This window comes from Mustela erminea, chromosome 1 (assembly GCF_009829155.1).
Source record: "Mustela erminea isolate mMusErm1 chromosome 1, mMusErm1.Pri, whole genome shotgun sequence".
NCBI lineage: Eukaryota > Metazoa > Chordata > Mammalia > Carnivora > Mustelidae > Mustela > Mustela erminea.
This window is the reverse complement of record NC_045614.1, coordinates 130,432,715-130,447,911: the sequence shown is the minus strand read 5'-3', so window position 1 is coordinate 130,447,911 and position 15,197 is coordinate 130,432,715. Positions and strand designations below refer to the sequence as shown.

The 15,197-nt window shown below is 33.2% G+C and overlaps 1 protein-coding gene across 3 annotated transcripts in view; it reads right to left on the bottom strand.

Moving 5' to 3' along the window:
- The window catches only part of BCHE (butyrylcholinesterase), a 61,023-nt gene extending 48,695 nt beyond the window's left edge, over positions 1-12,328 (bottom strand). For all 3 annotated transcript variants that reach the window (XR_004285561.1, XM_032341993.1, XM_032342009.1), the window contains exons 1-2: positions 12,175-12,328; positions 4,239-5,763 (exon numbers count right to left, since the gene is read on the bottom strand). Coding sequence is in view for 2 of the 3 variants with exons in the window: in XM_032341993.1 (XP_032197884.1) it covers positions 4,239-5,763; positions 12,175-12,289 (1,640 nt within the window). In the remaining variant the exon portion in view is untranslated. The remainder of the gene's footprint in view (positions 1-4,238; positions 5,764-12,174) is intronic.
- Positions 12,329-15,197: the final 2,869 nt, after the last annotated feature.

The following is a 15,197-nucleotide window of genomic DNA, read 5'->3' as shown; positions in this document are numbered from 1 at the left end:
GCAATTCTGTGGGTAAATATGAAAGACTATTTTTCCTTTTCTTTTATAAATTTGCCTAAATATAACTGATGGTTTAAAGCAAATAATTTTTTAAGAGAGATTTTATATTATGCATTGCCTAAACATAACAGCAAGGTGAGGAACACTGAGAATACATGAAATAATGTTAGTTTCTTACGTTTGTGAATTAGTTAGGGTGATGTAGAAATGGGAAATGTGAATTGTGAAGAAAGTGGGAAATGTCAGTTACAAAATGCAGAATGTTTCAGTTTAACGTAAGTTGACTTTCACAAATTAAAGAAATAATTGCTAGCCCTAAAGCAAGCATGAGAAAAAATATTAAAGGCAAATTAAAATATCTATATAAAAATCAAATGGAATAAAAAAGACTTTCAATTAATGCAAAAAAAAAAGCTGCAAAGGAGCAACAGGAAGAATGAACTTAAGAAAAGGAAGATGATATACTTAAAATCATATTGATAAACACATTAAATGTCAAATGAGTTAATCATACTACCTCAACTTAAGGAAGATTTCTTTAGAAATATAAGTGGGATAAAAGGATAGAACAAAATGTGAAACACAAGTATAGAAAACTTGACATGTTTATCTTGATATTAGACAAAGCCAACTTTGGGATGAAAAGAAACACTTTGTGATGGCAGAATGGTCAATTAGTCAGGACTACATAATCCTAAATATGCCAGAAATTAATAACATAGATTTAAAATACTAAAAGAAATTAGCAGAGCTAAATGGGGAAATGAACACCACAATGACAGCTGAAGATGTGAATACCTCTTCGTATTTGAAACAAATAGGCAAAAATATTAGGGAGAATATAAGAAGACCTGAGAAACTGTGAACTAACTGATTTACAGAACACACCATACCAAGTAATGGAAGAGCACATAAACTAATCACCCATCCAGATCGTAAGGGTCATAAAGCATTTTTTTAAAAAATATATTTCAAAGGGGAAGATCTTACAGAGTATTATCTATTATTAGAATGGAATTAACCTAGAAATCGATAACAAAATATCTAGAAATTATCCAAATACTTGGGAGTTAAATAACAAGTCTACTAAATGACCCACTGGCAAAATAAAAAATCACCAAAATTATTTTGAATTTAATTTTTTTTAAGGTAGGCTCCAGGCCAACCCAGCATGGAGCCCAACAAGGGACTTGAATTAATGACCCTGAGGTCAAGACCTGAGCTAAGACCAAGAGTCAGACACTCAACCAGCTGAGCCATCTAGGCACCCCTTATTTTGAATTTGATTATAACAAAAATATAATTTATACTAGACATTATTTAAGAAGGAGAATTTGTTAAAGCACTTAATGAACCATGAACTTGAAAACTCGTTTTTTTGAATAATTATTACTGCTCCTAGTTCTACTTTTTTTACTTTCTTCATGTGTTATTTTTGGGATATGAAGAAATAGGAATGTGCAGTTTCTCCATCTTGGGATAACTAACATTTGCAATGAATAGTTCTTTGTTGTGGAGGCTATTCTGTGCTTTGCAGGAAGTGTAGCAACATCCTTGGGCGCCTTAGTAGCAACTCCCCTTCCCAGATATGGCACTCAAACACAGATCCACACATTACTGAATGTTTCTAGAAGTGGGAAGGTGAGGAGGGGTCAGGAGATTAATCTCCCTGCATTGAAAACCACAGAACTAGAACTTTTGTGGTCACTTTTGTAGTCAGATAAATGGGGATGGATTTACAAACTCTACATTTAACCAACTTTTTTTCTATTGGAGTTTTCTTAACCATTCTAAGTTTCTGTATTTATTCCTAGGTATACTTTAAAGGAAGATAATGTATACCAGGTGATTAACATTGTGTTTGCCAATAAGTGAACCCTCAACACATATGAAGTATTATTATTTCTGTTTCACTGTGCAAATATGGACTGTAAAAAAACTCCTCAATGAAAATGACATTTTGTGATAGCCAAACTACTTCAAAAAGTTTACTTTAATCTTTATGATTTATAATCTCATTGAATGAATTTATCATTATAACTAAAATGTGTAAACCTTCACATACTCCCATGATATTATGCTAATCATGGAAGTAGATTAGAATTCAACAATCTATTCCATTGAGCATCAAAGATTCTCTCTTTGAACTGTTGCTGTGTGTCAAGATATTCATTACATCTGATTCTCAGTATTCTCCATTGTGACATAAGAAAGTATAAATTCCTTGATGATTTCAACATGCAAAATAAAGTTCTTTAAAAATTACAGGCATCAATAATTTTAAGAAAAATATCTCCTTAAATACTCTCTAGAATTGTAAGAAAGAATTTAAAACATAATAAAATGATTTAATATGGATATAGTCTTTAGGGCGAGAACAGAATGAGACAGAAATAACTCTAATGCTTCTCTAGAAATGATGATCCCTCTTCAGCAGAAAATGACGTGGAGAAGTCATAAGATATTGCACAACTACAATTAATAGCCCACGTGTCTTGAACATATGTATGTTTTTTACTCATTCTAGCCTTAACCTGTTTTTGTTCAATGGTTTGACAACCAAATATTTGATAAATATGTCACATACCCACCCAGTACTTTAATGAGTTTCCAGTAAAATCAGTTTCTCTTTTCAGAAGCTAGTTCAGCCTAGTTTGGGAAGCTCAGCATACAATGAAAAAGCTCACCAAGACAAGTTATGGTCAGTAACTTCTGTTGAGAGTGAAAAAGAGGTCTGAAGCAATTACAACTCTAAGAATTAAAGATACGCTAGGTGAAACTTCTGGGTGCTCAGGACCTTAAAAAAAGAGTAGGACTCATGTCATTAAAAAGGAGAGGGGTAGCTGTTCTAAACAGGGAGCAGAACAAGAACAAGACTGGAAGGTATATTAAGCTTGAAATCTTTGGCATTCATGAGATAACTGGCCCAGCAAGAAACCAGGTATTGTTGGAGATTATGGGTTGCAGTAAGATTATAGATGTCTTTTAATGACAGAATGAAGAATTTTTGCTTTAGACACAATGGATAGCATTAGAAATTTTTGAGAAAAATTATACCATATAAGAACTTTGTAGAAGATATATTTAGTGACATGAAATAATGAATTTCAGATGGAGGTTGGAAGAGAAAACTAGAACGCAATAGCATCACTATCAACATTCTCCCCAATTATAAAAGATAATATGACAGATTGGATTAATGCATCTATTAATTTGTGAGTTTCTGCAAGTACTCACAGTATTTTAAAAATAGATGCTCAAATTTCTATTTCTTTTGTTTTTCTCTTTGATACGAATTATCCCAATGTATAAAATTCTTTTGGGGGTTACAAAAAAACCCTTATTTTCTATACACATACATTTGTATATTTAAGAGACACAAATAAGAAAATACATTTAACAAATTATTTTTTTCTGACTCTTGGGGACATAATATCAGAATATTTATAACATATAAGGAAAAAATATGTTCTTCTATCATGTTTCTCACTAGCTAATGTCAGCTATATGATTGCTCAAGCCAAAAGCAGTTTAGCTAAACCTGAAGACCCTTGTAGCTGCTCCTGTCCAACACAGGTCACCTGAGAGCTCTGAATAAACCTATTAGGAAAAAATTGATAAAATGCCAAATTCTGCGTTTGTATTTGAAGTAATCTGAGGGCCAACCCCAACACTGTTTTGCCCTTTGATTTTCCTGAATGGCAATGTGTTTTTCCACCTAGCAGTTACCACTACCTTTGCTTATGAGTATGAGGAGAAGATACATTCCTACACTTCCCTAAACCTCGAAACACTATAGACTTTGAGGTTTAAAAGTATGGTCACTAAAACTTTAGCTTTCAAAGTTAACATCTATTTGCATATAAACTTTGGCTAATATTACTACAGTCCTTTGCAGTATTTTAGAAATGAAATCAGAAAATATTTTTTATAAAAGTTCTTCGTGATTTCTTTTAACCACCCTGATGTAAGAAATTGAAATTCATTATATAATATAATAATATTATTAATATTATTTAATAGAATAAAATTATAAAAGTATATTACAAAAACCAAAATTATAAAAATTATTAAAAATTATAAAAAAATTATAAAAACCAAAAGTAGTTTATGGTCCAAAAAGAGTAAATAATTAAAACATTTATGTGCCTTTAATGACACCTATACCAGACAACAAGCAAAGCTAAGCAAAAACCAAATAAAATCAAACAAGAACAATCACAAAAATCAGCACTTACCCATATTTTGCAAAATTTGCCCAGTGTTTCATTATGGATCTACTCAAAATTTCCTCAGCTTTTGTGTAATTAGCTCTTCTTTCCAGAGGTAAACCAAAGACAAATTCGATTTCGTAACCATGCATCACTCCCATCCATTCTGGCCAAGGAAGTTGGGAGGATCGGTGTTCAAAATAGTAGAAAAAGGCATTATTTCCCAATTCTGAGAACTTTTTGGTGAACTCCAAGGCAGGGCATATGATATTATAATCCCCAAGAACATCATCCAATGCGTCACGGTATTTTTCAGCTCTCTGATCATCTAACAAGTCCACATAATAAAAAAGGATTGATTCCCTTCCAAATTCACTCACTCCTGGAAAATACATCTTTAAACCTTCTTGAAAGTCTTTTCTAGTTATGATACTGTTGTTATCTTTGCTGAAACCTGGAGCACCGTATACTAAAAAAGCTGTCCCTTCATTTTTATTAACACCCACCAAGATCTGTGCTTTTTTGAACTGTCCAAGTTGGAGTAGTGTATCTGGCATGTCAGTGAGAAAATCACCATCCACAATTGGACCAAAGTTTACAGACAAAAGTGGATCAGAGGGGACAACCAAGACTTCATTCAGTAGAACTTCCTGGGGATCTTTGTTTCTAAGGCATTTGATTATCTCTGTCTCATTTTCTTTAGAGCAACCAATATATTTCGCTAAGGTCAACGTTCTGTTCCTGGCTTCATCAGGAGACATCACTGCCCAAGGGGCATTAGAGGATCCACTTTGCAGAATGGCTCTGGTAAACAATGGCTGACTTCTAGGAGAAAGTAAATGAAGGCTAACTGAACCTGCTCCTGCACTTTCTCCAAAGAGAGTTACACTTTTAGGATTTCCACCAAAGGCTGCTATATTTTTTTGGACCCACTGAAGTGCCAACTGTTGATCAAACAAGCCCATGTTCCCTGGTACCTCGGGATTTCCTGGTAAAGCTAAGAATCCTAGGGCACCCACCCTATAGTTCATTGAAACTACAATAACTCTTTCAACCCAAGCTAGAAATTTGCCATCATAAACAGGCAAAGATGATGTTCCGGTTTGAAAACCACCACCATAGATCCAGATCATTACAGTCGTATTTTTCGGTTTAGGTGTTGGAACCCACACATTCAGATATAAACAGTCTTCACTGAGATCCGTGTTTGGGTTCCACATCTCTGATCCAGGGAAACCTGGGAAACTCTGATCTGTGTTCTGATAGCAAGAATTTGCATACTTTGTGGCATTCCAAGTATCAGACCACTTGGTCAAGAACTGTGGCTTTTTGAATCGAAGTCTACCAAGAGGTGGCTGTGCATAGGGAATTCCAAGAAAGGCTGTTACCGTGCCACCTAGAACTGGCAAGTTGATCCCTCTGACTTTTCCATTCTTGGTGGTAATTATGATGTCTTCTTCTGTGTGTGACTTCCCAATAAGCACCCAGAACAGAAGAAACCGCAAGAGAAATCGGATGCTTATGATTGTATGCTTGCTCTGCATTTTGATTTCTGAAAGAGAGGTAATTAGAAAGTTTTAAAAGCTTCTTGCATCAAGTATTATATTTTATTTATGATAATTAACTGAAATACAGTAGTTCTTATTAATCCTGCCAATTATGAAAACTAATAAATCTGCTACTACTATAAAGATTTTGTTAAACAAACACACACACATACACACACACACACACACACACAGAAAATGCTTGGGGATATTTCAGTTTTCAATTTAGAACAGGAATAAGTGGAATGGAAATTACAAATTATTTCACTTTGGGAAGATTCATTATCAAGTTTCTGTAAGGAAGATTTAGTATTTTAAGGAGGAAATTTGTCCCGGGTATATATACTTTTTTAATCATACACAGACCCACCAAAAGTGGCATTAAGTGGTAGTCAACTCATGAAGATATCATTTCTACTTCAGTTAGAGGAGAAAATATAAGCTCATGTGTTCTCTGAAATATGTACAGTTCTATTCATGGTCAGCTGACTCTTGACAGACTGTGAAGTAGATTGAGAACCTTTAAAGGTCCTTAGACTTCTGTTAATAGCATTTTCTTTTTCCATGGTCCCTCCTGTGGTTCTTTTTGCCTCCTGGTTTCTTCCTCTACACAATCCAGAAGAGAATTCGGACAATCTATTCATTGAATATTAAGTAACAAAAATGCAACTGTTGTCATCAATTTTAAAAATTGTGAATACTAACAAATCTGCTGCCACTGTAAAGAACTATGGGAAAAACTGGGAGAGAGAACTGTGGATATATACCAGACAATTTCCCTGAAAGTGAGTAATGAAGAAAGCCTTCTCTAGCTGAACTACAATGTTAATGGAAGAACCAGCAGCTGATAATACAATGTTTGAGCAGATACTTCAAAAGAATTTTACATGCAGGGATTACTCAATGCATATCTGTTATTTGTTAATTGATCAAAGTATATGCAACTGGTGAGGTTACATGTGTTAACATGGTCAGATTACTTGCATTTTGTTAGTGGACAAAATAAGTGAGATTAAGAGGACTAATGCTGAGGAATTATTGGAAAGAGGAGAAGAAGAAAAAGGAATCTTTGAGCCTTACGAAATCAAAACTATTTGACATTTTATTAAATAATATTTATTGATGACATGAAAAGGTTGCTTATGGAAATCAAAGTTTTGTTAAAAATTCATTATGTGGAGCTTGGTTCCACCCTCTGTGCATTTAACCTCTAGGCTACTCCAGCTCTCCCAAGATGTCCATCAACAGATGAATGGATCAAGAAGATGTGGTATATATACACAATGGAATACTATGCAGCCATCAAAAGAAATGAAATCTTGCCATTTGCGACAACATGGATGGAACTAGAGCGTATCATGCTTAGCGAAATAAGTCAAGCAGAGAAAGACAACTATCATATGATCTCCCTGATATGAGGAAGTGGTGATGCAACATGGGGGCTTAAGTGGGTAGAAGAAGAATCAATGAAACAAGATGGGATTGGGAGGAAGACAAACCATAAGTGACTCTTAATCTCACAAAACAAACTGAGGGTTGCTGGGGGGAGGGAGGTTGGGAGAAGGGGGTGGGATTATGGACATTGGGGAGGGTATGTGCTTTGGTGAGTGCTGTGAAGTGTGTAAACCTGGTGATTCACAGACCTGTACCCCTGGGGATAAAAATATATGTTTATAAAAAATAAAAAATTAAAAACAAATTCATAATGTGGAGCACCTGGGTGGCTCAGTGAGTTGGTTTCAGCTCAGGTCATGATCTCATGGGTCATGAGATCTAGCTGCATAGGGCTCTAAGCTCAGTAGGGAGTCTGCTTCTCTCCCTCCCCCTTCTCCTACTCCTGCCCCCCACTCATGCTCTGCATGCTCTCTCTTCCTCAAATAAATAAATCTATCTTTAAAAAAATTCATATTGCACACCAGAATTTCTTTAAAATTAATAAAACCTAAAAATCAGATTCTGAAACTTTACATGACAAAAAGGAACACAAAAATGAAATGCCCATATCATTTAAAAGAAATAACATCTTTGTATAACTGAAAGAAAACCTGATTAAAACAGTCAAATACAAATACTGATTTTCATGCACACAATAATAACAAAGGTCCATAAATGTACAAAATTTTTTTCTGTATTATTTTTTGATACTGTAATTTTAAATACAGTCTATGTGTCTAAGGTGCCTAAGAAGCTAGTGCTGTGAGCATTGAGAATTTGTATTAGTGTTTTTTGTTTTGTTTTTTTTTTTAATTTAGATTGTCTCAGAAGGTAGAGAGAATAAAGTATTATTCTGAAAACTCTTTCAGGGTTAGGATTCTCACATTTTAAATCAACCTCATTCACCGCTGCTAATAGTACAGTTATTGATCAACAAGTATTTTTTGAGTCCCCCCAAAAGATCTGGATAACCTGATCAGTTGTACAGTATTTTGTTTAGTGTATTTATGGGTGTTTCTATATCTACATATCTATATATATACATCTAATTCTATCAATGTCCATATATGTATTTATATGTGTGTGTGTATATACACACACATATATGTCTATATATAATAAGTATAAAAATAATAAGATTTTAAGAAATAAAATCATGACATTATTTTATGTTATCAGTTTTGATACAATTGAATCTGTGTTAAGACTATTAAATATATTATTGAACTATATAATATTTTAATACTATTCTATACTATCATGTTATTTATGATTTCTATACTATTATGATATGATATAATATAATATTTATAATATAATATTTATTATATTATTCTGATTATGATATAATATAATCATATCATATCATAATTCCATGATAATATAACAATAATGTAAAAGTTCTTAGAGTCTTAACACTTATTAATGAAATTTTGTATTTCTGACAATTTAGGAGTTTTAGAGTCATAGCTATCATAGTCTTATTTTTTTTTCCTTCTGATAATTTCCAAGCCCTTTCAAATAGATGGAGGTGACATTTGGAGAACAAAGTGCTACAATGGATTTTTTTGTTTCTTTTTAAAAACCTGCTTTGGAAAGAAAATAAGAATTAAAACACAAAGCGGGTTTTTTCTAAGCTGCATTTCAACAGATTAATTGCAGCATCTCTGGTTGTATTCATTTCTCCCTGTGGCCCAATTCAAGCAATGTTCTTCTGAATCTAAAGTAAAGATCATCTGTTTTTGTGTGTGTGTATTTGTGGTTTTATATAAATATCATTTTACCTTTATAAAACAAACACCTAATGTTAATAACTTCTGGTCTCTGTTAATTTTCAAATGTTTGTTGCACGGTTTAATAATTTTATTGCACAGCAAGTATAATACTACCAAAACATTTTGGTTTTGTATGTATTTAATAAATGTAACAATTTTACTTGAATATTTTAAAACATATCTACTATAAGATGTGAAAGTCTATAATCTCATTCATATGTCACCTAGCTTGATTTTCTTGTATGTTTTTATTTATATTTGTGCTGAATAGATGATGTTGTATAGTATGATTAATGTGAATAATAATCTTGCTTTCTCAGCTACGATCTATGAGTCCTCACCTCACAAATAATGTAATTAATAACATTCAAAGAGTATCATGGTAATCATATATTCCCTGAAAGAATGGTAATATAATTCCAGCTCACCATCATGTTACCTAGTGGAGCATTAATACACCATACTATAAAGTCTAGACTTTAATATGAAAGTATGTATATGCTCACATACACATTATTAGTGTAGGGTAATATTTTTATAGTTAGCTGTAGTACTGATTTAAATAAGCATTATGTTGTTCTTTTCATAATCTGGTATTCTCTATTCTAACAGGTTGCTCTGTATTTTTTGTATATGTTATCACAGTATTAAATAATCAAAAGATGAATCACTAAGAAAATGTGATTAGTCTATATATCTAAATCTTTACTAATAATTAAAACATTAAATAAAACTTCTTTTTTTCAATAAATTTGGGTGCAAGTTGGTTGATGTCACATTTGATAAACAATTTAAACTCTGAGAATACATAATACATGATAAAGAATGGGAAAATTTTCATACAAATTATCACCGAGTATCTGAAATAGATCACTTAACTTACGCTACAGTTTCTGAAAGAAAGGCAAAGAGTCTTTGTTTGGAAATGCAAGAGAAAGTGAATGATGAGCATGGGAAGAAGGAAATACCTGAAAGATAATGAAGACTATAGTATTCCAAAGTTATCAAGTGATCTGGGATATCAAAATCTCCTGGTGATTTTGGGGAAATATTTCAAACTTTTAACAATATAGCATTGAAAATAAAAAAGGCAAAAAATTACTTTTTTTCATTTTTGATTTAATTTTGAAAGTAGTATCAATTTTAAGAAATATATGTTGTGCCGTAAAACATGGCTATAATGAAATGATTGGAAGAAAGAGCTATTTAACTTGCCATATATTTGCCATGGTTGATTATCAGCCACATTTTCAAAACGACTGGCCACCCAAGGACTTCTTAAAAGATGGTAACAGTTTTCTCTGAGTGTAATTTTCCTGTTTTTTTTAAAAAGTTATAATATGTATTTCTATATAAAAACAAACCTTCATAAAATAGTGGGACAAAAGCCATCTAGATAATGTGATCTAGAACAAGCGCCTCTGAAATGTATTTGGTCAAATTAAACAATTAAGCCTTTATACCAAACCTAAAAAGCTTGTTTTTTTGCAGGCTATCTGAAGTGGGGAATTAAGGAAGTCTGTTTATAAATAGACTATACCACATGGATCCCTCAGATACCCACTAGTCACTAAAAGAACGTGTACAGACAGAAGACACTATATTAGGTATGAGAAATCTAAGATCCCTATCTGTCCTTAATCAGGAAGAACATTCACAAACTTTTCATCAGGCAAATAATTCAAATGTTTAATATTAGAGAGATATCTTGGATCTTCTTTGAAAGTTGAATCTGGTGTTAGGTTGACATCTATTCAATTATAATTCTCTAACATCCTTCAGTTTTTATAAGAATGAGCAGATTTTTGTCATACAGCATTAATATGAATACAACATAAAATTTAAATATGTTATTAATAATTGTCAAAAATGACTCAAAGTAGAAACTAAATTGATAAGCAAGATGTGACTTGTAAAGATATTATTAACTCATATTTTAAAAACTGGCATAGATGTGGAATAGATCTCAAATATTTTCTTACAGTTAAAGAGGCAGGACATTAAAAGTAAACAACAATAAAACAACAAAAAATCAGGAAAACAAAATAACTTAGCAAATCCAATGAGCAATTTTATTTGTCATTCAAAGGTGACGTTATTTCAAATTCACAGAGAAGTCTAAAGATTTTCATTTAAAGTATAAAGCAACTCTTTAAAAACACATGCTCATCCTTAAACAAGTAACTATTTACATAAATGAAATATCATACTTATCATAAGTATGAGATAGTTTAGATTATGCAAGCCATTATACAGACTAGTAACTCCTAGTTGAGTCTATTATTATGTAATATGTTCATAAAAATTTGGAAGGTCTACTTTTGAAATAAAAAATAAATTATAAATAGAAATCATAAACAATGAAATAATTCTGCATTTCAGTTTACTTTTAATCATTCATGCATTTTATACTCAATGCTTAATTCTCTGATTAAACAAGAACTGATACCATCAAAGTAAAGGTAGATTTACAAGACTAAAAAATCTGTATTTGCTCATTGTTTCTATAATAGTAGAAATAATAGCAAATTTACAATATTTTGCTGCAATTTAAATGCACTAATAAAAAAAAGGACAATTAGAACCAAGGGGGTAAAGTTTGTAAATCAAGTTAGGAAACATAATTTTCCTTTAGATATAAAAAAAAAACTTTGACTTTATTCTTTGCCAGTTGATAGTTTCAGATGACAAATTGTTGATTAAGAAAAGTACCCTGTCAAACCAGACAATAAGAGAACTATTCATTTCATTTCACTTAAAAAATAAAAAACAAAAAAACAAACAAAGAAAAAAGAAAATAAACTAAGACTAGTCAAAGACTTTTGTTACTCTTTTCAGAAGAGAAAGAGATTCACTGAATCGTGGATTTAAGGGTAAAATACAGCATAAAAATGTTTTCCCTTAGGGAGCACACTAGGAACATATACCACAGTGATTCCACAAGTGCTATGGTCCTTTACACAAAGTTGAATAAATTAATTATTTCCTCAGCAGTTAAAATGGGCTCAGTTAGCGTTCCCTGAATAATAGGCAGATCTTATGCATGTGTCTGCTTGCTTGCTTCATCTGTCCCATTTGCAATAACTGTTTTCCACAGAGCACCAAAGGGGCACAGCAAACAAGTGAAGGGATAACAATCCTCCTTACAGAATGAGCTTCACAGTAAGTTGCATCTCTACAGGAACATGTAAATTCAGAGCAGCTTACCTGACTCACTGCAACAAAGATGATAAAGTTTGCAAGGAGTGGAAATCATGTAATACTTCAGGGAAAAGCAGTATGCAGCTGCTGCTCCAGCCTGTAAATTGGACTGCACTGACATTACAATCAACTGTTACTGACAAAGCTCGCGAGAGTTGGCAGCAGCAACTTGATCTAGAGGCAGCCAATCTTTACTTTCTGACATCTGTTCAGAGGCTAATGGTATGAATGCAATAGTGATTCATTTACAAAAGTATTACCAGATTCATGCTTTACGATTGCAGCCGTTCATTTCAGAGTGAAGAAAAAAAAAAAAACGATACAGAAGCTTCTTTAACAGAAGCTGAAACTGAACAGAGAATGCATGTGTTTTCCTTTTTAAATACCACCAGAACTTTTAAGGTCTTTCCCCTTTTTTATAGAATATACATTTGTGGGGGGGGGGGGTGGTGTTCATTTTAAGATTTAAAGACGTACACATGGTTCTAAAGAAATTTAGTACTGAAATTCTTTGTACCTTCAACCTGTGCCTTTCATGTAGTTATCAAGGAGTGCAAAAGAGAAAACTGGAAACAAAATAATTACTCTGTAAATAAAGCTATGCAAATCAAAAGATTAGTTACATTAATTGAATGAATGTCTCTGTTATGTATATCCTTCCAAGCCCTGTATCCCAATACTTATTTAAGTTCTATAAATCTCAGCATTTGTAATTTTCTGTCGGGGTCCTGCAGGTAGTCAAATGTGATGAGAAGCCACAATTTTCTGGTCAAGAAAAAAAAAATACAATGAACAATTTTCAAACTCTTAAAAAGATACCTCTGTCAGCAGAAAGAATATGAATTCTCAGGGATGTAGTTTTAAATTTCAGGCTTACCTACCTTGAAATATATATTTGGGAAAATGAAAAAGAAAAACTTTTAATGCTTGATTTCTCAACACAGTTACATTCTTTATCTCTTGCAAATGATAGCTTTCACTTTTAAATCTCTCACTTTTTGGCTCACTATGGACTAATTAGTAGGCATGTAATTGTAGGTAAACCTGTTTTTGTTTTTAATACTGTGCTAAAATTTCAAACATGCAAGTGTAAGAACTGTCATTTGTTATTGATACTATCTTGTGCCAATCATTATCGTTGAGTTACATAAATTATTTTACTTTATTCCAAAAATATATGTTAAATATCATTAACTGTGTTTTTCAGATGAAGGAGCTAAGGCTTATAAGGCTTATAAAGATAAGATACTTGTTGTAGTATCCAACAACTAGTAGTTGTTGGAATCAAAATTTTAATTTAGATCTGTCTGATGTCATTTCATGTCAATTGCTTACAAGTTAATAGCCACTTTGGTCTTAAAAAATATCTTTTCTGCAAAAATTGCTACTCAGGAGGTATTTATGAGATTAAAAAACCTCCCGATCACAATGATTTGTAAGGCCTTTAGAATATAGTTCATATAGACAACCTAGTCACATGAAAGTTATAAAATATATGGTTTATCTAAAGAAGGAAGGGCTTTTTAAAAGGTGTATAATGACAATTAAGCAATGCTTTATAAATTGATGGGATTTCTGTTTAAAATGTAGTCATTCTGGCCTACAGCCATTACCACCTGAACACACCCGATCTCGTCTAAAATGTAGTCATTCTGGGGCACCTGGATGGAGCAGTTGGTTAAGCATCTGACTTGGTTTTCAGCTCAGGTCTTGGTCTCAGGGTTGTGAGATGGAACCCCACCTGGGGTTCCACACTCATTGGTGTGGAGTCTGCTTGAGATTCTCTCTCCCTCTGTCTCTGCCCCTCCTGCTTGTGCTCTCTCTCTCTCTAAAATAAGCAAATCTTAAAAAAAAAAAAAAAAAGGTGAAAGAGAGTTAATTGGTTTAGTAAGTGGGATTTTGTATGCAATTGTCAAAATTCTCTCCAACACAGCTCTGCTGCACTGTTTTCCATGCTGGAGTGGCTTATTCTCACATCTGACAGTTGTCAAGGGATGATTTTGGTTGTGAATTTCGGCAGAACATTTTTCCATTTTCCTCATATCGACTCCCCGTGTAAAATATATCACGTATATACACATATTTCCTTTTCATCATTAAATAGAAAGCTAAGCAATAAAATAATCTGTTATAAGCATTTCTTTTAAGTTTTTATTTATTTGACAGAGAAGGAGGGAGAGAGAGAGACACTACACCCATGAGCAGGGGAAGAGGGAGAGGGCAGGCTCTCCGCTGAGCAAGGAGCCCAATGTCCGACTTGATTCCAGGACCCTACCCTGGGATCAGGACCTGAGCCAAAGGAAGCCACTTAACCGACTGAGTCACCCAGGAGTCCCAGCAGATTTTTATTTTTAACTCATGTTTGAATTGGCTGACTAGCAATATCAACTGACTACAAAAACTGGCTATTTTTCCTCAACTCAGCATTTTTGCTTCAGTGGGCCACCTTTACCTATGATTGCCCCTTTAGTTTGTTTTCTCAGATTTCTCAACTATGCCACATTACCTGATGCATTATTTCAGTGCATTTTTTTCCTCCTGTTTTATTTGAGGGTCTCTTTCTTTGTGGCTCAACATACAACAGCTGTTTTACTTCTGTGACATCGCCTTTTTTTTTTTTTTTTTTTTTTTGTACACATATATCCAGCGGATCATGTGGGTTGAATGCCGTGAGAGTCTTGTTTCAGGGTTAGGGAAGTGTTATTCTGCTACTTGACACCGTGGATGATGAGGATCATGTTGCTGTCGGGTATGCCTCGAAAGTGACATTCCTAAAATACCATAAGACTCTTGACAAGCATTAACATTGCTCAGATTTTGCAAGCATATATGCTGAAGCTATGGAAAGACAGCCATTATGGTCTTGACTCTGCTCATTTGCAGTTAGCCTATGAGGCTGGCTTTTTGCTTCTAAGCTTTTATTGTAACTTAGTTACTATGGGCTGTTTCTTTCTAGATAGCAGCACTCAAGGAGATTTGAAAGAGTGGGAAATACTAATCCCATATTATACATTAGTCTTCCTTAGGCA